Genomic DNA, 21186 nt, shown 5'->3' with positions numbered 1-21186 from the left:
AATCTCTCAAAAAATTGCAAATATGAAACTCTCTCAATTCCTGATAATCCCCCGTGCTGTAGCGCACGCCAACAGACGAGTTTTCCTCTCCTCGCCACGCCGCTCCTTCACATCATCATATAACCGCCGAGTAGCCGACGACGACAAAGCCAGTCCCTTCGGAAGCGGTCCAGCACCACCACGCCTCCCCAAAGAAGAGCAAGAAATATTTGAGCGCCTCCAGAAGGAGTCTACAGGCGCTTTCAGTACGCCGCGCACACCTCCAAAGGTGAATCAATCGCCGGATTCGCAGGTCTCTACTACTACAACTACTACCACGAGTACGACGCAACAAACTAGTTCGAATGGACAACCCGAAGGAGAATTGTTTCCGCATATGAGGGAGACGGTGAAGCCTGAGTTTGAGGGAGACACAAACCCTAAAACGGGAGAGGTTGGAGGACCGAAGAATGAGCCGCTGAGATGGGGTCATGAAGGGGATTGGAGTTATAATGGCCGCGTGACGGACTTCTGATCTCGAGAAGGGACATTTATAAACTCAAATGATTCACTTCATTTATGTACATTATTTCGATACTAGACATGATACAACTTTTCTGTCAATTAGAGTCAGCTCTTCTCTCCAGCAATGCGCGCAAGAGTCGCTTTCCCGGCTCTGCTATCATTTGCACGTCCAAGTTGCTCGCTAATCCATGCACCAATTCGCGACATCTCCTCCAAATCAATACCCGTGTGCATCCCCAGACCATGCAGGGTATGCACCAAGTCCTCGGTCGAGACGTTGCCCGTAGCACCCTTCGAATAAGGACAGCCGCCCAATCCACCCACACTACTGTCAAATATTCTAATTCCATGTTCCAGTCCCACAATCGTGTTGACTAGTGCCTGTCCATATGTATCATGGAAATGAAGTGCAAGGTCACTATTGGCAATTCCCGCCGCAGAAAGAGCTTGCAGAAGCTCCAAGGTGCGCGGCGCAGTGCCCATGCCAGTAGTATCAGCAACCGAGACTTCATCGGCGCCCATTTCGAGTAACGTCGCCGTAATTTCAGCGACTTTACCCGGAGACACATCCGGTCCTTCGTAGGGACAGCCCAGTGCAACAGACACATAGCCGCGTACTCTGATATCCTTCTCCTTAGCCAATGCGACAATCGGCCTTACTCGCTCTATTGACTCGGTAATCGAGCAGTTCGTGTTCGCTTTGGAGAAGGATTCTGTTGCGGCAGCAAATAAGGAGATTTCAGTGGTGGTGCTTGCTTTGGGATCATCTTTGGATCCGACTGTTGTTGCGCCTTCAGCTTCCATGACTTTGACAAGATTCTCTAGGCCGCGGATGTTGGGGACGAGGTAGTTGTATGCAATCTGGTTTTGTGATTGGGGTGGTGTTTTGATGAGGTATTGAAGGATTTCGGATGTGCTCGCCATCTGCCTTCGTTAGTACAACACATGCATCACGGTCTTTGTTTTGAGCTTACCTGCGGCACCCATTTTGCAGGCACGAAAGACCCGGCTTCGATTGTAGTTACGCCAGTCTTTGCAAGCCTGTTAATTAACTCAAGCTTTGTCTCTAGTGAGATCGACTTCTTCTCGTTCTGTAGTCCATCTCGAGGACCGACTTCGACGATGCGGACGTGGTCCGTGGTTAACCGCGCTTCGGTCGCGAAGTGACGAACCGGGGTAGTTCGAGGACCCGCTGTACGTAGAGCGGATGTAAGACGGAGAGATGATTTGAATTTCTGCATTTTCGACTGTGTGTCAGACCGAAGGATGGATGACTTGTTGCATTCTCTAGAGGTTGTTGGAGGATAGTCAATGGGGAGGCAACTTTAGGAATGCGGAGAAGACCCGAGGGCGCGGAAGGTTAGCTTCGGCGTTGGCTGATCTTATCGATTCGACATCGGAGCCCCGCCTTTAATTTTTCACTCCACTACGTATGTCCGAATAACTTCATGACAACTTTTATATCGCTTAGATTAATTATATCACGATAAACAAGATGGACGGCATAGAAGATACAACATCTCGTCCCGCAACCCGCCAGCCAAAGAAGAGATTTGTCGGCAGACGGACAGCAGATGCCCAGGCACAGACTGACTCTACCAACACCGACACCAGCATAGAGAAGGGTGAGCCTTGACTATCCTCGAGACATCTTTTGATTTGAGCCTCACAAAATATGTGCAGCCACCCCTCGAAAACCACCCCGAACCCTGAATCACATCCCCCCCTCCATCTCCGAAAACCCCGACATCCTCGCCGCCGTCTCCCTCCTCCCATCAAACTACTCCTTCGAAATCCCCAAAACAATCCACCGCATCCGCACCTTAGGCGCAAAGCGAGTCGCCCTCCAATTCCCCGAAGGCCTGCTGCTGTTTGCAACCACAATATCAGACATCCTCACCGAGTTCTGCGATGGCGTTGAAATCCTGATCATGGGCGACGTCACGTACGGCGCCTGCTGTATCGACGACTACACGGCGCGCGCCCTCGGCTGCGATCTTCTGGTGCACTACGCGCACAGTTGTTTGATACCTGTAGACGTCACGACCATCAAAACCCTCTACATCTTCGTGGACATTAGCATTGACACAACCCACCTTATCGCCACCCTCGAACGCAATTTTCAGGCTGGAAAAACAATCGCAACGGTAGGCACAATCCAATTCAACGCTACCTTACACGGCCTCAAACCCGTCCTCGAGCGCGCAGGCTTCAAAGTCATAATCCCTCAAATCATGCCGCTCTCAAAGGGTGAGATATTGGGTTGCACGTCGCCGCAGTTGTCGGACAAGGAAATCGATTATTTATTGTATCTGGGTGATGGCCGGTTCCATCTCGAGTCGGCGATGATACATAACCCCAAAATTCCGGCATATAGATACGATCCGTATTCGAGGGTGTTGTCGCGAGAGACGTATGAGCATGAGGAGATGCATACCCTACGTCGGGACGCGATAACCGCCGCCTCCAGCGCCAGAAAATGGGGCATCATTCTCGGCTCTCTGGGCAGACAAGGAAATCCACATACAATGTCATTAATCGAATCACATCTTAACAAAAAGGGCATTCCGTTTGTGAACTTGTTGCTTAGTGAAATATTTCCGGGGAAACTGGCTTCTATGCCTGATGTGGAGTGTTGGGTGCAGGTTGCGTGTCCTAGGTTGAGTATTGATTGGGGTTATGCGTTTCCGAGACCGTTGTTGACGCCGTATGAGGCTCTTGTTGCGTTGGAGGCAAGAAAGGGGTGGGATGAAGGGAACGGGGGTGTTTATCCGATGGATTTCTATGGGAAGGATGGGCTGGGTAGGACGAGGGCGGAGCAGGTCTCTGTTTGATGTTAAAACGGAATATAGAATATATAATATATCATGACAAAACAACTTGGAAGAATATGGTATTTATTGCTATGCTAATCACTGCAATGCGCGAGACCGTGAGTCTAATGATGTCTATTTTTCATCCATAGCATCCACATTGCTATCACCACTGCTCCCTCGCAAAGAAAGCATACTCTTATTAGCCTGTTCATCAGTCGTAGTTGTCCGCTCTGCTGCGCGCCACTTCGTAACCGCTTTCTCTACATCATCACACATCTCCCGTGTATCACGGCTGATGCCTCCTTCATCCATATCCCATGGATGAGAACTAGATCTCGTTGTGGCAGAGGATTGGCCGTGTCTGATCATCCGAAAAGATGGTCCAAATCCTCGTTCGGCGTCGGGAGCTGGGTTGAACATGATGGCGTTGGCGAACATACGGATCAACTCTTTTTCGAGTTGAGACGAGTTGACTATAGCCTTGGGAGGGATGAGTTCGGAGGTCTTTGCGAGCCAAGCAGTGTTCTTGGACGGTGTGCCTGATGGCATGGGTGATTCTCCTTCTGCAGCGGCAGCCTCAGTTGCAGCGGCGACAGCTCTGTTTCCCTGACTGAGTGCTCCCCTGATCGATTTCAAGTCTTGTGGTCGATATATTAGATCTTTATACCCAGGGGCTTCTCGTTCGGTCAGTGGTTTGGCGAAGATTGAAGCGTGTTTGTGAGCAGCAACGTCATTCATGATGGGAGCGCCCGTTCGTGTAAAATTTCGAGTACAGTAAACGAGCTGAGATGATACGCCACGAGAAGGAGTTGGTTGAATCATATCAGCTTCCAAGGCTTCACTGGCGCCGCGTTTTCGTTTACCCCTTGATTTGCTCTGAGTGTCATCGCCGGCAACTCCTTTGCGCCGAGTGCCAGCTCTCGTTTCTACCTCGACATCATCCGCAACTCCTGCAGGCGTTGGCGGGGCCTCATGCTTAATTCTCCGCTGAGCTGTTGCCAATTCACTAGCTGATTCATCATCCCGAGACATAATTGATCGTGCCCTACTTCTGGTAGATGCGGTACTACCAGCACGCTTCGTTCCAGAAGTGGCTGTCACTGCCTTGGTAGCTACTACTTCGGCTTCAGGCGGTACACTTTGCTTCCTACCCCGGCCACGCCTCTTCTGCTCTTTGACAGTGGGCGCGACGGGCTCGGTTGGTGAGGGAGCCCTTTCGCTAATGGGACTGACATCTTCAGGTCTTGGTCGTGGTGGGGACCCAGGAGTTTCCGGAATATTGATGTGTAAGTTTGGAGTGCGTTTCCAAGGCGTAAGCGATCCAGCTGTATCCATTGATGGACGGTGCGGCCTTGGCTTCATGCCCGATAAAGACGGGGTTGCCGTGATTGGTGTAGCCTGTGGATGTATCTGGGCCATAGGTGTCTGCATAGGATGAGGGAAAGGACCGGGGGTAGCTGGGCCATGGCCCTGTGGTGCGATCGGTACTGGCTTTCCCGTAGAGTCGTGCGGAACAAAAGTACCCTGTTTAGGCATCATAGGCTGGTTTTTATACGGCGGAGGCGCATGGGGTGTCGCAGGAAATACACCTGCTTGAGGATGCGGAACCCATTGCTGAAATTGCTGTTGACCCGGTGGTAGCTGTGAAAACGCTGGCGAGCCAACAGGAACAGGGGTCCCTCTACCCAACCCAGGGCCGGCTGCGTGAGCCTGACGTTGAGATGTCGGTGTCGCAGGTTGACTCGGTCCTTGTTGCGCCTGAAAAACAATTGTTGACCCGGGAGGAAGATTGGGTTGGTTGCGATTGGCTGCACCACGGGACGGAGGTTGCGACTGTCGCTGTGGTTGAGGAGGCGGCGGTACTTTGACTTGAATGTTAGGAGATAGCTGCTGCTTTGCTGGAGGCTGTGGAGCCAAAGGAGGAGGTTTGCCATTGCTTGCTGATCTAATAGGAGGCGTCGAAGTGACAGGTGGTATGTGACCTCCAGGAGTTGCTTGCTTGGGTGATACTTGTTGTGGTTGTGGTGTCGGAATTTTTGGAGGTTGTGTGGGCTGTGGAGTTTGCAACTGTGGTGCGACTTGTGGCAGAGGTACGGGCGGTAGAGGTACCTGTTGCTTGCTTAAATCTGGTGTAGGCGGCGCGAGTTCTGGCTTGGGTGGAAGAGGCGTGGTTGCGACTGTGGGTGGAGGAGCTGGTTTTTGCTCCAGAGGTCCCGGTGCTGGAACTTGCACATCGACTCGAGCTTTTTCCGTAATTTTTGCGACTGTTGGAGCTGCTTTTTCCACCAATTTAGCATCTTCCTTGATGTCCAGATCTGTTTCGTCGCTGACTTGTTCAGCAGCAGCTCCTGCCAGMCCTGCCGTAGCTTTTTGTTCAGGCGCAGCAGGTACCGCCTGTTCCTGCAATGCATCCTTTTGGATTTTCTCAATTTCCTGGCTAATATCTTTATATCTCTTCTCTTCTTCTCGGATTTCCTTTGTTACGCGATCCTTGTATCGTGCGTAAAGTTGCGTGACGAGCTCTGGAATAATCGCAGTATGGGACTGCGAGGCACCAACCCCGCTGATAATCTTGCGCTTCTTTGGGTTGGTGCTGCCTCCATCTTGTAACCCATTCTTATCCAAGGACTCGTCGATTCCTTCCTGTAACAATGTGGTATATAGCTCCTCGAGAGCCTGCGGAGTCAATCGATTCGTATCAAAAGCGTCATCTTCCTTGATGAACTGATTTTTGCGCAAGGTATCTGAAATAGCGGCGAAATTCGCAGGACGAGTGTTTAGTGACGCAAGACATTGGAAGAAGAGAAGAGATTCAAAAGGTGTGTAAGCTGACAGCGGCGGCATCCCCCATTGCAGGTCTAAGTAGCCACTCACGAGAGAGGCCTTACTGATGGGAGCCAGGGTGTGAATATAAAGTAACGATCTATCGAGTAGATCGAATCTGTAACAATCAACACTGCCGGGCGTGGGTCAATTGCATCGGCTTGCACTCGAAATTCGGAACTGGGGATGAGGCCAAAAGGCACGCCGACCGTGACTTCCGCGTCTGGTCACACAATCACGCGAGCAAATATCGACTTTACGGGGTAATAAAATTCGGAGAAAACCTGGAAGAGATTGTTGGCGTGTTTGATGACTCGGGATTTTTTAAAGACGCGTATGATGACGTTGATGGGTTTTATGCGATGGAAACTGGGCTGGCTGTGTTCAGTCTTGACTGAAAGTGTTCTTGAGAACGAAAGATTGCAGCCGGTTCAGCGAATGACGGCTTCCCGGTCACGTGATGGCTTGTGAACTGTACCTTACGCTCAGCTACATAGTATGTTCGTAAGGGCTGATATACCTCTTCTACGGTTACAGAGTATAGATCATTCTAGCATGAGTAAAATATGGAGAAAGAGAAGTGGGTGATTTGGTCAAAGGTCGGGCCACATCAGCGATGCATATTGTTAGTTGCGTCTTCATATACTATTCGAATCTGCCTGAGGCTACCTCCCACGCCTTAGGCAGTTCCCGCAATTTGGTCGTCACTCGATCTCCGACCAAGAAAGCATTTCTCATACGAGGGATTATTGCAGTCCAACACCATAGCTCGGCTTGCTGTCGGTCAAATATCTTCGAGTCTTTTCTCCAAACCAAAGTACGCACCAACCATGACAGATCTTGTGCGGACTCACGAAGCATGATTAGTCCCAATCAGGGCAAGCTTTTGCAGCAGTGTTTACAGTGGACACCGTGCGTTCCCGCCAGCTCTTCCATAGCTCCACTGGGATTGATCGGAATCCCAAGGATTGTGAGACGGATTCGATTGTGATTTGTCGACTCTCGTTCGGTATGCTCTCTCGCAACCGAGTTCATGCAGATATGCTTGACAGGTTGGAGGCAGACTTTTGAGACCAGTCATTTGACTCGGTGCATCATATCACGACGTTCTAACTTAGCTAAACCCGCTAGCTACTAGCGCGTTGGTCGGCACTGCGAGCTCCTTCAAGGCATACCCCTTAAAAGACGAGCTAGCAACCAGGGCCCCAGCACGAGCCCCTCAGGCGCCACAACGTCAACTACTATGGAACTTTGTAGTTTTGCAATTAAGGAGTGAGTGCATAGTTATCGGGCTCGGGTATGCACGCAAGATCGCATATGTTTCATAGTACGTACTCCGTATATTCATAATAGGCTTGTTAAGTCTTTATGCCCCTCCCCCTTTTTCGCAGCCTACTCTGTACATCGTATGTTACTATGTAGTATGTACGTAGTAACAAGACTCTACGGGTTAGTGAGTAGACTATGGAGAAGACCCGTAAAATACCCGTAAGTTGGGTACGGAGCTAGGCAAACACAGGCTTCTGGTTCGCTGATCAGGTGTCAATCCCTCCGTCGTTCCTTCCGGCGTACCTCCTTAAAGCGCCCTTCTCTGTGAGCTGCCCCAGGCTATCGTAGCACAAGTACTCTTGACCTTTGTTTTTGCTACTTTTTCTTCTCTTTCCCCTTCATCTATTCTATACACTAATAATCTCTTCACATAACATTCACCAGAGAGGAGCACATACCTGCTTAGCTCTTTGCTTGCCGAACTATACCGCGCCATCGTTATTTCGATCTATTATACCCATATACTTTTACCCGGAACTTTTATATACCGTCTCGGTCGCGACTGCTTGTGACCTCCGAAACCTATCACCACTCGCCTCGCATCTGCAGCCTATCTGCATTAATCCCTCAGGTGATTGATCTCAGCTGGCTGTTTTCGCGAATTCGAACCGAAATTGAACATCGAGGATTCGGTTACGAGATCTAAGCCCCGGTCACTTAAGCCTTGACCTCAGCCTTATCTGACGACGACTCTTGAACGAGGGGCACACCAGCCTATAAAGAAGTCATCAGCATATCTGAAGGGAGCTCCTTTCCTGGGATATCAAACGCCGCGTTCTTGTCGCTCCTTGGGTTACTCCTTTGGGTGACGATATACATACTACAAACATTCCACGGATTTCTCGGGAAACACTACCAAATAGACCACTATGTCGGACACAGAGCAGGAGTGGAAACCCAACCCTCGCCGCCCGCAGTCGTACGTCAATCTTATTTATTTATMCCCTCGATTTCCTCATGGATTAATMCTCCTGCCACAATTTCGCATTCACTTTTCACCCGCTAACTTGATCTATAGCACCATGGCTCAGGCTTTCTCACTTGCACTTGACAGTGCTTTTATGCTTGATAATGAAGTCAATGACCTGACACAGTCTATTGAACTGAAGTAAATCTGACACGAATACTCTCATGTCTCAAGCTGACAGGATTTGACAGGAAACAGCGCATGACCATTCAAACACGGGAGCTTGAAGCCCTCCAAGCCCGAATCCGCGAGACTGAAGAACGTCTACAGCGAGAGCAGGCTGCCAAAGAGGCGGCCAAGAACGCTGAAAACAACACTCTCCAGGGCACGGACTCCGCGCAACAAGGCCGAGGTGAGAGTGACCTGGCCCGGGCCCTTTCTCCCACGTCGTCGACTCTCTCGGATGAGCATCAGTCTGATGAAGGCGCTACAGATTCTGACACTTCGGCAGCCACTTCGAACGACATGGATGAGCAAGAGGATGACGGCAAAGGAAAGCCCCGTGCTTGAACGACGCGATATGCACTTCATACGCAGACAGCACGGCAACATCAAAAACGTGGTTTCTTCCTTTAAAGTTACCACTGACGAACTGTTGTTGTGTTGAGCATTCTTTTTCACTTTCTATTCATTAGGATATACTTATTGTCATTACCCGACATTTTACATGGCGCAGGAGCTCAGGAGTCGGGCAGGCCCTCTCGTTATTCATATTGCATGATTGTCTTTTAGCCGGGCCAAGAGACATTCGTTTGATTTCCTATGTTGTGATATCGTTACGTGCTCATTTGATACCATATAATACATATTAATTCCAAGGCACTCATCTTGAGGATATTGTCTCTACTTTTGATTGAAGATTCCTTAAAAGATGTACAAGCATGATTTCCTGCATAGCTGTGCACCGACGGCCCAAGTCCCGGCTATCACGACCGATCATCCCCAAACCGATTCAACCACGTCGTTTTTCAAAAGAGTCGCATCGCTCACTTCACAGTCTGTGAGCTGTCATTCTGCCTCAACCTTACCCTCGACGTACACACATTTTTATCCAGTCTTTCGGGTCATTTCGTCGTCATCGCAACCTCAGTTCGAGTTGACTGGTCTGCATTGACGACGCCAACCCCATCATCTCCAACCCCGGTTCCATCACCGGGAGAATATCATCGATTCCATTCGACACTTTATCTGTCACAAACAATTTGTCTCGCGGGATGTCGTCAGATTTTTTACGTGCGAAATCGACATCTTTTCCTTCTTTCTCCATGTCGTCCATTTGTGCGCAATCTACCTAGGCAGATAACAGTATCCACGCTCGATGGCGACTTTGATGACTTGGATGAGTTGGGGGTGATCGAAACATGTTTTCCCCGTGCCCACGGCTAGCTATGTACCTCAACTTGCTTGCGATATAGAACACTTAAAGTTTCACATACCTATCTGGATGTAGGTATGTCGGAATTTTGTTGTCGTCCCGAAGAGGAAGAGTAGGTATGTCCATGATAGATGCAATTGCTCTTGCTCTTGTACAAGGGTAATCAATGTACCTGTGATGCCGTGTGGCATTTATATATATCTTATCAATAACCTTCAAATTGTGAGTCCCATCTCTTATCGAGGTAGGGTCGATGAACGTTGAATGAGCTGAACGATGTTATACGACAGATTTCTCTTCGTCCGACATTGTGATATATAAGTGCCGGATAAAGAGATATTAATATAGATTAACTGACTTTCAGTATCTACTATCCTGTGTACGGTGTATACAGTAAGCACCCCTCCAATAAACAACGCCGGCATGCGGGATGATGTCGATCTGCTATATTTTAGGCCAGGACAGCTCTCGGAAGGTTGAATCTGGGMAAGCCGTTGCATTAGCACTCGCTAGCTGTTCAGTTAGCTATTTTCTATGTACATAGTATGTACGTACAGTGAAAATACTAGTAGAACAGAGAGACGGTCTGGATGCAGAACGTGAAAAGGAAAAAACAAGGAAGCTTATCGATAAGGAAATGACAGCATCCATCAGCTCTAGACCGTCTATCCTTGACCGAGATAAAACGCCGCTGAAGGCTGTGGCTTGTTCTAATCTCTCTTTCTCTCTTGCTTTTCTTTTCTTTTTATTGACGGGGTTATAGCTTTATATTCGATTGTATCCTGGTATCTCCTGTAGCTATCTCTTGAATTCGTTGAGCTTTTCGTCTCTCTGTCTCTCTTCCCTCTCGCTTCCGACCTACCCCGCTAGCCATGGTCGTCGTCAACGACGTCGAGTACCTCTGCGACGAGGAGAGGAGGCTGAAGGAAGATCGTGAGCGCAAGCGATACTGGAAGAAATGGGGTCCCTACGTCGCCGAGCGACAATGGGCGACTGGTACGTTCATTCTTCTGCTTTGCGCTCGTCATTGGCGTGAATCGGAACGGCGTCGATGATGCAATCGATCGCGGGAAGCTCTTTGAAGACGATTGCTAACTTGTTTCCGGCTTACAGTGCGAGAGGATTATTCGTGAGTATTTACAAGCAAAATTCTCGATTGAAGGAGCAATTGTTAACGTGTCTACAGGGAAAACGGCGATGCTTGGAGTCGTATGTATTTAGCTGACTGATCTTCGGAGATTGCCCAGCTAACCGCTCTAGATTTCTCTCATGATCACTCCCGCTCAAGAGCCTACCGCTGGGGTGAGGACGGTATAGCTGGTGTTTGCGACACGCACGGTCAACTCAACATTGCATTCTCATTCTGGAATGAAAAAGAGTCAGTTTCACAAACTACTGAGCATGGGCTGAAAAACTGATTGTTTCAAGTGACTTTCTAAAGGAGAGATTGTTCGGTCTCTCTAACCCCCAGGGAAACCATGGTGAGAGTATCAAGGAATGCCATTTCCATCTCGACAATACACCTTCGGTAAGTCATTGTTCTCTTCATTGGGATATTGACTGACTAAATAGCACTCCTACATGAAATATCTGTACAAATACCCCCAGAAAAAGTTCCCCTACCAAGACTTGATTGACGAGAATGCGCGCCGCGGACGACAAGACCATGAGTATCAGCTTCTCGACACCGGCGTCTTCAACGAAAGCAAGTATTGGGACATCTTCATCGAGACCGGAAAGGAAGAAGATGACGAAGAGGAAATCTCCTTCCGAGTGATTGCATACAACAGAGGTCCTGAGCCGGCACCTCTGCACATCGTTCCTCAAGTCTGGTACCGAAACACCTGGACCTGGGGTTGGGAAGACAAGTCAAAGAAGCCCATTATCAAACAGGAAAGCCCTCTCAAGGTCAAGACTTCGCATCACGCTTTGGGCGATCGTTACGTCACATTGTCTCCGTCCCCGTCGTTCAATGGAAGCGAGGAAGATATTCAACCCCGCATGCTCTTTACTGAAAATGACACCAACAATGAAGCGTTGTATGGAACGAAGAATGACCAACCATACGTCAAGGATGCTTTCCACCGATACATTGTTGACGAAGAAAAGGATGCTGTCAACCCAGACAACGAGGGTACCAAGTTCGCAGCCTGGTACGCTTTTGACGAAGGCGATGGTGTTCCCCCTGGCGAGTGCGCCGTTGTGCGATTCCGATTCTCCAGGAAGAATGAGGAGTATGTCAATGAAGAGGAGCTTGACAACGTGATTGAGCAGCGAAGATCGGAAGCCGATGACTTCTACTACCGCATCAACCCTCTTCCTATGGCGGAAGATCTCCGAAACATCCAGCGACAGGCTCTGTCTGGCATGCTGTGGACGAAACAGTACTATCACTTTATCTGGGATCAATGGGCTAATGGTGACCCTGCCATGATTCCCCCTCCACCTGGCCGAAAGAACGTTCGCAATCAGCAATGGAGACATATGTACCTGGATGATATCCTGTCCATGCCGGATTCTTGGGAATACCCTTTCTTTGCTGCATGGGATACCGCATTTCACTGCATTCCCTTGGCCATGGTCGACCCTGATTTCGCAAAGAAGCAGCTTGACCTGCTTACGAGAGAATGGTACATGCATCCTAATGGTCAACTTCCAGCTTACGAGTGGAACTTTGGCGATGTCAATCCGCCAGTGCATGCCTGGGCAGTTTTCAGAACGTTCAAAATTGAACGCAAAATGTACGGCCGACAGGATCTGGATTTTTTGGAGCGTGTGTTCCAGAAGCTCTTGTTGAACTTTACCTGGTGGGTGAACCGCAAGGATGCCGACGGAAAGAATGTCTTTGAGGGTGGTTTCTTGGGTCTTGACAATATCGGTTTATTCAACCGTTCTGAGCCATTGCCTACTGGAGGTGTCTTGGAGCAGGCGGATAGTACTGGCTGGATGGCTTTTTACTGTCTCAGCATGTTGAACATTGCTCTTGAGCTTGCGAAACACCGTCGTACCTATGAAGACAGTACGTCAAATATTCTCAGTATGTTGATACTCTGCTAACTGTTATAGTTGCGTCGAAATTCTTCGAACACTTTATTCTCATCTCCGATGCCATGTCATTCAAGAACAAGGATGGAGAGACTTCTCTGTGGAATGAGGAAGACAGGTAACCAAACCCGACTCATTAATACGTTTAATACTAACATATCAGTTTCTACTACGATTCTATCTCATACGGAGGGCCCTGGTCGCAACAACTCCCAGTTCGATCGTTGGTCGGTCTCATTCCGTTATATGCGGCCTCTACACTCGAGCCTGAGATTATCAACATGTTCCCATCGTTCAAACGACGCCTCAACTGGTTCATCGAGAACAAAAATGACGTTGCAGAGCGCAACATTGCCAGCATGAGCAATCGCGGTAAAGATGACCGTTTGCTTCTTGCTCTTGTCAGCAAGGACCGTCTTGAGAAGATTCTCAAACGCATGCTTGACGAGACAGAATTCCTGTCGGACCATGGTATCCGCTCGTTGTCCAAGTACCATGAGAAGAACCCCTTCTCGATGGATGTCAATGGCCAGAAGTTCACGGTTGGATACGTTCCCGGTGATTCTGACAGCGGACTGTTTGGTGGTAACAGCAATTGGCGTGGCCCGATCTGGATCTGTGTCAATTTCTTGCTGATTGAATCTCTTTTACGATTCTACATGTTCTACGGTGACTCGTTCAAGGTTGAATGTCCTACTGGCTCTGGTGACTACATGCATCTGGGTCATGTTGCTGAAGAGCTCCAGCACCGACTACAGCACTTGTATGTCCGGGATTACGATGGACGCCGGGCCATCAACAATGGCAACGACTTGCTCGACTTTGATGAGCACTGGAGAGATTATCTCTGGTTCTATGAGTTCTTTGACGCCGATACTGGTCGCGGTCTCGGTGCATCTCACCAGTGTGGATGGACCGGCTTGCTCGCCAAAGTCATCCACGACACTGGGTACGGTCCCCCCAATATTACTGTTAAATCACTTACTAACGTGTCTAGATTGAACTGCCGTCTCCCGCAAACCCCTCGCACACCCACTACTGCAGCAGCGCACTACTTTGACGACGTCTTCAGCCATCCTGGGCGACCACCCAAGGGTGGCCGCAGACCCAGCCGTCTGCTCCGCCGTTCATCAACCAGTCGCTCAATTGGCAACCGCAGCGACTTTACAGCCAGCATTAACGGAGCCGGGGATGAGGAGAATGAGGATGCCACGTCTACCAATGGCGCGGATGATCACATGCAGGAGAACTTTACTACATACATTGCAGACCAGCTCAATCGTGTTCGCAGCAGCGCGACGCTGGGGACTTATGAGGATGAGTTTACGACGGAGGTTGATCGTAATGGTACCAATGGGACGAATGGACATTAATCGATTTGAAAGTAGAGTAGAAAAGAATTTAGATAGGTTTATATTCATATAGTATAATAAAGAGACAGTATATCTTTCAACTTGGCATATGATCACATAGACTTGCACAGAATAACTAACTATGTAGTTAACAAGTGAAGGAAGTGGAGAACGGCGAGTTTCGGGTGATATAGTCATGTGATTTCCCAAAAGAGCAAAGCGTGCTTGGCTGGGAAGAACTTCGGATGTGCTGGACTCCACGACGAACCGTCAGGACAAGCTCTCTCTCTTCTCCATTGACCCTCAACCTCCCACCAGACCTCGACCGCCGGTCTTTTTCTTACTTCTCACCGGAGAAATCGATATATCGCGATGTTGTCTGCTCGTGTCGCCGCCCGCGCTGGGCTTCGCAACTTTGCTGTTCCCCGATCCGTTGCCGTGGGTGGATTGAGGACGTATGCTGCTGCTGCTACTCAGCAGGATGTGCGACCTCCTGTTGCTTTGTACGGTGTTGATGGTACTTATGCCAACGCATTGGTCAGTCTTTTCCCATCTACGGTCTCCCAGGGCCAATCCTCTGGGTCTCAATTGCGCGCTGTCCTCAAAATCAACCGGCATCAAAAATAGAATCACCTCCATAAAACTGACAGAACATTGGATAGTACACCGCCTCCGCTAAAACCTCCTCTCTGGACGCAATTGCCAAATCCCTCTCCCAGCTCGGCGAAGTCTTCAAAAAGGACCCCAAACTCACCACCATCCTGAACGCGCCTACCCTCAGCGTCAGCGACAAGCAACAAATCATCAAGGAATTGCAGACCGTTGCTGGAGGCGACAAGAACGAAGTCCTCAAAAACTTTTTGAGCACATTGGCTGAGAATAACCGTTTGGGATTGTTGGAGGGCGTCATTGAGAAGTTTGAGACTCTTATTAGCGCGCATAAGGGTGAGATTGAGTTGAGTATTACTAGTGCTCAGGTATGCCTTATTCTACATCCTCAAAAAGGAACAATAAGAAAAAATATTAATAAGGGATAGGAACTCGACAACAAGGCCATCCAGCGCATCGAAAAGGCCGTCTCCAAGTCCGAGTTCAGCCAGGGCAAGAAACTCAAGGTCGTCACCAAGGTATGCCTTTCTCTTTTTTTGCCCTTCCCTTTCTTAACTGCGTACTAAATGGTGCAGGTTCAACCCGATGTCCTCGGCGGCCTCATCGTCGAAATCGGTGACCGCACCATCGATCTCAGCGTCTCGTCCAAGATCAACCGTCTCAACAAAGCTCTTACCGACGCTGTGTAAATTAAACTCTCTTGTCCGCCTCTCATCATCTATATTATATGTCATCACCACCACCAACAAAGTTCTTTTCTGTGAAGTAGACTTTAGCTGTCGAAATTGTTAAAATATATTTTTCCTTTGTCTGTATCGTGTTCCGTGACATCTTAGCCCTAGTAGGGTTGTAGGGTACGTAAGTGGTACATATGAAAGACCTAGTCGAATTCGAAGTTTGAAAGGGCTATGCCATTATTTATGTCATAAAACAAGTAGAAACATAGAAAGTGTAATGCCATACGCACATAAAAACCTTGGAAATCGAGAAAGACGTGAGGCCAAGACAACGCCAGTAATCAGACCATAGGAAGATATTAAAAAGCAACCCATATGCAATGCTAAACACCACCCCCATCCATCCATCCATCCATCCCTCACCCAATAAACGAAACCCATCCGAACCATTCGTTAAACACTCCCCCTCCTGGAAGGAAAGAAAGAAAGTTAATCGCTCTTCAACATACTCTCCACCAAATCCCCCAACGGACCCCAAAAGTCCTTTCCGCTGGCCAAGTTGTGCTCATCAATGAAAAGCACGTAATGCTTGAAAGAGGTATTGAGATGCGGCTCAAGGCCCAGTTTGAGGATGACGTGGTAATGGTGGCAGTAGATATGCGCATAGACGCGATAGAGGCGTTTGAACATTTGTCGGATTAGAGCGGGGAAGGTCTTTGGGAAGGGCACGCCTGGACAGTACCAAATTTAGTATGGCTGAAGAAAATGGGAAAAGAGGGGAAGGAAAGGGGGATTACCGGTTCGGCTGGGGAACAATTGCTCGTTGTCAATGTTGCCCTGAATCCAGGCCATGAGATGCTCGATGTATGCTGGGGCGGACATTTTGGTAGGTCGTTTGTAGTTTTCGGAGTCTTGCCAGAGATACTCGAATCTTTTTCCGTCAGCACATTGGTTCTGATGGAAAAGGATGGTAAGAAACTCACTCATCGGTAGCTTTCATCTCGGGACATGATTGCGGCGAACAGAACTCTGTAATGGACCCATATAGCAAGTTGATCTGATTGTAAAAGTCGACCACTGTTCATCACTCGTCAGTCATCACCCATACAGGTTTCTTGTAGAAGAAGAAGTACCGTTAACAGCCAACCACTCATTCACATCCTCGCCCTCCGGTAATTTGACCGCCTTTCTCAAACTCCCACTACCCAGCGTCTCTTCTGCAAACTTTCGCAGTTGATAGCTTGTCGTACCTCGCGACGAACGCGGCTTAAAAGGCCCCTTTGTGCGCGCGTTGCTGGGTGGTGTTAGTATCGGGATAGTGCCCTTGAGAGCGCGGACGGCTGTGGAGAGGTAGGAGGGTGGTTCGATGGGGAGGTAGTGATGGCGTGCTTTTATTGTTTGGGTTGAGTCGGAGGGGGTGAGGCCACTGCTAGGAGCAGCAGCTGTTGCACTCAGGGTAGACATTGTGGTGTTTGGGTTGGGATGGATGGGAGTGTGGAAGGAGTACACACATTGTGTTCAGGAAGGAAGCCATTTTGCTTCCTCTATCTGTTCGCCGTAGACTTCTTGCTGGCTGTTCGGTTCGTGATTCGATATGTGGGTTGGAATGTTCGTCCTACTGGCAGGKCTGGAATGCGATGACGCTGTTAGTTGATGGTTCGAAGTGGAGGTGGAGCGGGACAACAGACGACTCGGACTCACGTACGGTAGGAATTCTATAGTCAATTAGTGATTTCCAGCGCAGTTATTCGTTCCAGATGCAATGAGCAATGAGCATGAGCATAGCAATGAGGAATCTTGATATATAGTGTATAGTGCTTCTAGAGTAAGAACTAGCCTAAGGCTCCCCGCCCAGATCTCCGAGACGAAATCACGTTGCCTGGGTGACCGGTCATGTGACTATATGTTCATCTGTAAATATCTAGTTGAGCGATTGCTATACACGGCTGCAAAAGACTATATGGAAGTATTCCTCGATTCATGCTGGCCTAAATGGAATAGCCCTCAACCTCCTCAGCCAACGGCTCCCGAATCGTCTCGCCATAAACAGTCAACGGAATCGCAATTTCAAATGACTCGCTAGGCAGATTCTCCAACGCAGAATAAACCGACCCTCGCTCATCTTGACCAAGCAGCTCCAAAAGTCCGTTCCCAGACAGACTCACATTTGTGTCATGTTTGGAATGTGTCGTGACAAACTCGAAGCGCAGATCCCAGTCGAGCTTGATACCAGTAGTCAACAATGTGGGTGTCGCTGAGATTGGGATCGCAGGGCTAAAGACCACTCGTGTGGAGAAGAGTGTGTTTTCGAAATAAGAAGCGTATATACGTCGAGTAGCTCGATGGATGCTCGTGTTGGATCGTAATGCTAATGAGGGATCAACTTTTTCAGAGGTCTCTAACGTCGCTCGTAAAGAGAAGCATGGTAGGGTTGCATCTGTAAAATCAATCGTGGCAAGAATCGTCTCGCCTAATCGATGAGATGGACGGTTGAGAACGACCACGGCAATGCGACGGCCATTCCGGGCGATATCAAACCGGTTTGCGCTCCGATTGGAAGTGTTAACATGGTTACTTCGAAGAATGGCAAACTCAATCGCTTCTTTACAGGTGGGAGGCGGTCCCTGTCCAGTGCTGGAGCGTCTTCTCTCGAGTGGTGTACCCAATGGTGGTCCAGGGGTGCGGAGATGTTGTGTCTCATGCTTCTCCAGGATTTCGTCTACATACGACAAAAATTCAGGAGCCGTAGCCCATGTCGGACCACTTATACTTTTGTCTTTTTGAGGCGGACGTGGTGTGCTACTCACTTTCTGCACACGCGCTTCATCACGTAGTAAGACGTAAGGTTGCATAAGGTCATGGCCAAGAACATCTCCTTGATCTATGCATTGTTAGTACTATGCCGCCAGATTAAATACATAGTACTTACCATTAACTCCACTAAAAACTCGAAACGGTACGTTGATCCGGTTGACTTGTTGCGATTCCTTTGGACCGCTTGGTCGCTGCGTACCAATCACCAGATTGTAGGATATTTTTATAGCCTTTCCCTTGTGGCTAGCCGGCAGACCTCGAGGTAAAGTAAAAGAAAACGAATATGATTTTTCCTCTCCAGGACCGAGTCGCAAATCAACAAAAAGAAGGGACTGTGGTGTCGAAAGGAGAGGAATAGAGTTGGAAGAGGTAACTCCTCTCATATCCCTCAAACCCTCGAGATCGCCGTTCGATAGCAACCCGCTTATAGATTCTTCAATCGCGTCCCATCCAAATGCGCCCAAAAACCCACCAGTGCGCCGCGGTTTCTCCTGCTTACGGCCGCTGGTCTGCCCACCAACGACACCTTTGCGCTTCACTTCCTCAAATGCCGATTGGTTGATCAGAGCGCCGTCAACAGTAAACGATGCGCTGACCTGGGCATACCCCATCAACAGAGTCAATGCATCTCTTTTCCTGCCAATCGGCTCCAAACTCGAGTAATGCCGTCGATGTTTAACTAGATTGGCCTTTGATCTATTCCCACCGTAATTCGTGTATTCAGACTCGAGTGTATCGGTTGAGTTGTTACTCGCCGCATAGAACTCGCCACTGCTTCTATTGCTTCCATTGGCGCTAGAGCTCGAGAGGATCCTTGTTGCAGGAGCCAAATGTGCTTGCTGCGTCAGAGATGGAGGCTGTTTCGACAGCGGTCGCGACGCTGGACCATCATTTGCGGCTGCAGGAGCACCATTGGTATTGCCGTCCGTCTCAGCTGCAGGGTCCGGGCTTGGTGGAAACTTGAAATCCGTAGGAAATGATGGAGGTCTGGTACGAGGGCTTCTCAAATGACTTGCATTGCTTGGACTTGTAGGGATAGTTCGACCGGTCTTTTCAGCCTCAAGTCGCGGGCTGAGAGCCGATTCTTTCGGGATGCCTCTAGCTGAATTCCTGCCGTTTCCTAAAGAGAGTCAATACGCGTAGACGGCAATGAAATCGCGCGGTGCATACCCAAGAATTCATCCAATCCATTCGAGCGGCTAGGAGGCATCTGTAAGCTCGCAGACCGCCCGTGACCCCATGGCCGTGAACGAGAGAATTGTGTTGCTGGTGACTTCTCCAATGCACCTCCATTATCACTCTCTATCGACAAAATCGATACCGATCGTTTGTGTTTGTGCGAGTTGGGAGCTCCATTGTTCAACTGCGACGGCGTATGCAGAGGAGGAAAGCTGTGAGACCCCGTCAATGGCGAGCTCAAGGACGCCGACACTCGATGCGAGCCCAGCGTCGGCCGGCGAGGACTCGATGGAACGGACCTTCGACTCCCATTGAAAAAGAACGTAGGCGAAGACTTCGCCGCGAAATAGCCATCGTTTTTGCTACCATTCAAAGCATTTAGCGGTCGGGACACTCTGCGCTGGTGTTGTTGCTGATGGGACGGATTATTGGCCTTTTCCTCCGCGATCTCTGCAACATTTTTGAAGGTGATTGTGCACTCAACGTCTTCGCCGGCGAAGACTGTCTGCTCTTTCCATTTCACGAACACTTGGAGGTCCGATGGCATGGCGACCATGGCAGCTTGGTCTACCGCATGGGTGTGCAGGGAAAAGGAGTAGCGGGGTTATCTGAGTGCGTCGGCGGTTTTGTTGGAAAACATTTCTGTACACGGCGGTTAGCTTATCGGAAGCGATCAGAAACGAGACCGATAATGATAGAACGATAGAATGGCAGAATGTATTGTGAGCAAAATGGAAGGACACAGAAGGAGCAGCATGTGTCAGTGAGCGAGTGATGTACTTGGTGGATCGCGGAGTTATCCACCTCCCGCTTTATTGGCCCCGAACCGCCTCGGCCAACATCCCTGGAAAGTGGAAGCTATGTTGATCTTCTTCATCATCTCTAATTAGTAGATATTTTTTTTTTTTTGTTTTCAGATTCAAGCACTATAAATCATAGCTCTTGATAACTTCTACAAGTCCACTTGTCAGCATTGCTTTTATCAAAGGGAAGTTGTCGGCATCCAAGCCTTACGATTTGACAATGGGCTCTGCATTCAACACGATCTAGAAGCTCAAATCCCAGATTACGAGATATTTGAAAGAGTTCTTTGCTGAAGCCGCCATCCACGGCGCCTGTGGCCAGCATGGCGAATTGACGTTCTCTTCCATAGCGATACTGAGGGAATATCATGGAGTCGTCGGGAGCATACCAAGAGCAATAGATTATATCAATGACTTTCAGCTGCTCTGCTGTAAGACAGTTGGAAGTTTTATCGGGGTTAGCCAATGGACCGGTTGATCTCTAGGTGTCCATAGTGGTTTGACACAAGAGTACACCCTGCTCTTGCCTCTTTGGTATTTTATGTGTGTACATATGTAGGAAGTGCAAGGCCTGAGACAACTGGCAGCAACGGAATAAGAGCGGGAGCGAGATGAATCATGGTCAAGGTATCGGGAAGTGTTTTACTGAAGTTTTGATGTTCTTCTTTGATGAGTTCTGGGATGAGTCAACCCTAATTCTTTTGCCCCTTGAACAACTACTGTTCGAGAGTGACAACTCCACACATGTGAGAAAATGTCATACGGCATAAATCAGCCTAATAAAATTATGATTTCCTCTTCATTTTGAGGTCACTCGGCAGTGAGAAAGCAAGCAAATTCGCCAAATTGCGGGGAAGATTCTATTTTGATTTCGAGAGGATCTAAGTAATATC

The 21186-nt window shown here is 49.0% G+C and overlaps 9 protein-coding genes across 9 annotated transcripts; 5 read left to right on the top strand and 4 right to left on the bottom strand.

Annotated features, from left to right (window-relative positions):
• Window positions 1-22: 22 nt before the first annotated feature.
• On the top strand, window positions 23-514 carry BHQ10_002809 (uncharacterized protein; the record flags this gene model as incomplete). The annotated part of the gene is made up of 1 exon (XM_040874995.1): window positions 23-514. One exon carries the CDS (start codon window positions 23-25, stop codon window positions 512-514), a length of 492 nt encoding a protein of 163 aa, XP_040731313.1.
• Window positions 515-609: 95 nt separating this feature from the next.
• BHQ10_002808 (uncharacterized protein) lies at window positions 610-1745 on the bottom strand (the record flags this gene model as incomplete). The annotated part of the gene is made up of 2 exons (XM_040874994.1): window positions 610-1428; window positions 1479-1745. 2 exons carry the CDS (start codon window positions 1743-1745, stop codon window positions 610-612), a joined length of 1086 nt encoding a protein of 361 aa, XP_040731312.1.
• A 254-nt stretch (window positions 1746-1999) lies between these two features.
• Window positions 2000-3338, top strand: BHQ10_002807 (uncharacterized protein; the record flags this gene model as incomplete). The annotated part of the gene is made up of 2 exons (XM_040874993.1): window positions 2000-2129; window positions 2188-3338. The coding sequence occupies 2 exons, from the start codon at window positions 2000-2002 to the stop codon at window positions 3336-3338; spliced, it is 1281 nt and encodes a 426-aa protein (XP_040731311.1).
• Window positions 3339-3452: 114 nt separating this feature from the next.
• Window positions 3453-6164, bottom strand: BHQ10_002806 (uncharacterized protein; the record flags this gene model as incomplete). The annotated part of the gene is made up of 1 exon (XM_040874992.1): window positions 3453-6164. One exon carries the CDS (start codon window positions 6162-6164, stop codon window positions 3453-3455), a length of 2712 nt encoding a protein of 903 aa, XP_040731310.1.
• A 2177-nt stretch (window positions 6165-8341) lies between these two features.
• Window positions 8342-8949, top strand: BHQ10_002805 (uncharacterized protein; the record flags this gene model as incomplete). The annotated part of the gene is made up of 3 exons (XM_040874991.1): window positions 8342-8391; window positions 8491-8580; window positions 8631-8949. The coding sequence occupies 3 exons, from the start codon at window positions 8342-8344 to the stop codon at window positions 8947-8949; spliced, it is 459 nt and encodes a 152-aa protein (XP_040731309.1).
• A 1737-nt stretch (window positions 8950-10686) lies between these two features.
• Window positions 10687-14232, top strand: BHQ10_002804 (uncharacterized protein; the record flags this gene model as incomplete). Its single annotated transcript, XM_040874990.1, has 9 exons — window positions 10687-10810; window positions 10928-10943; window positions 11001-11023; window positions 11075-11192; window positions 11243-11342; window positions 11387-12833; window positions 12881-12977; window positions 13023-13808; window positions 13857-14232. 9 exons carry the CDS (start codon window positions 10687-10689, stop codon window positions 14230-14232), a joined length of 3087 nt encoding a protein of 1028 aa, XP_040731308.1.
• Window positions 14233-14583: 351 nt separating this feature from the next.
• BHQ10_002803 (uncharacterized protein) lies at window positions 14584-15509 on the top strand (the record flags this gene model as incomplete). Its single annotated transcript, XM_040874989.1, has 4 exons — window positions 14584-14748; window positions 14874-15188; window positions 15249-15338; window positions 15396-15509. 4 exons carry the CDS (start codon window positions 14584-14586, stop codon window positions 15507-15509), a joined length of 684 nt encoding a protein of 227 aa, XP_040731307.1.
• Window positions 15510-15986: 477 nt separating this feature from the next.
• Window positions 15987-16961, bottom strand: BHQ10_002802 (uncharacterized protein; the record flags this gene model as incomplete). The annotated part of the gene is made up of 4 exons (XM_040874988.1): window positions 15987-16228; window positions 16295-16428; window positions 16481-16574; window positions 16631-16961. The coding sequence occupies 4 exons, from the start codon at window positions 16959-16961 to the stop codon at window positions 15987-15989; spliced, it is 801 nt and encodes a 266-aa protein (XP_040731306.1).
• Window positions 16962-17485: 524 nt separating this feature from the next.
• On the bottom strand, window positions 17486-20046 carry BHQ10_002801 (uncharacterized protein; the record flags this gene model as incomplete). The annotated part of the gene is made up of 3 exons (XM_040874987.1): window positions 17486-18378; window positions 18427-19431; window positions 19482-20046. The coding sequence occupies 3 exons, from the start codon at window positions 20044-20046 to the stop codon at window positions 17486-17488; spliced, it is 2463 nt and encodes an 820-aa protein (XP_040731305.1).
• Window positions 20047-21186: the final 1140 nt, after the last annotated feature.

The sequence above is a fragment of the Talaromyces amestolkiae genome, assembly GCF_001896365.1.
Source record: "Talaromyces amestolkiae strain CIB chromosome Unknown scaffold4.1, whole genome shotgun sequence".
NCBI lineage: Eukaryota > Fungi > Ascomycota > Eurotiomycetes > Eurotiales > Trichocomaceae > Talaromyces > Talaromyces amestolkiae.
The sequence above is the reverse complement of the archived record's forward strand: the minus strand, read 5'-3'. Positions and strand labels throughout refer to the sequence as shown.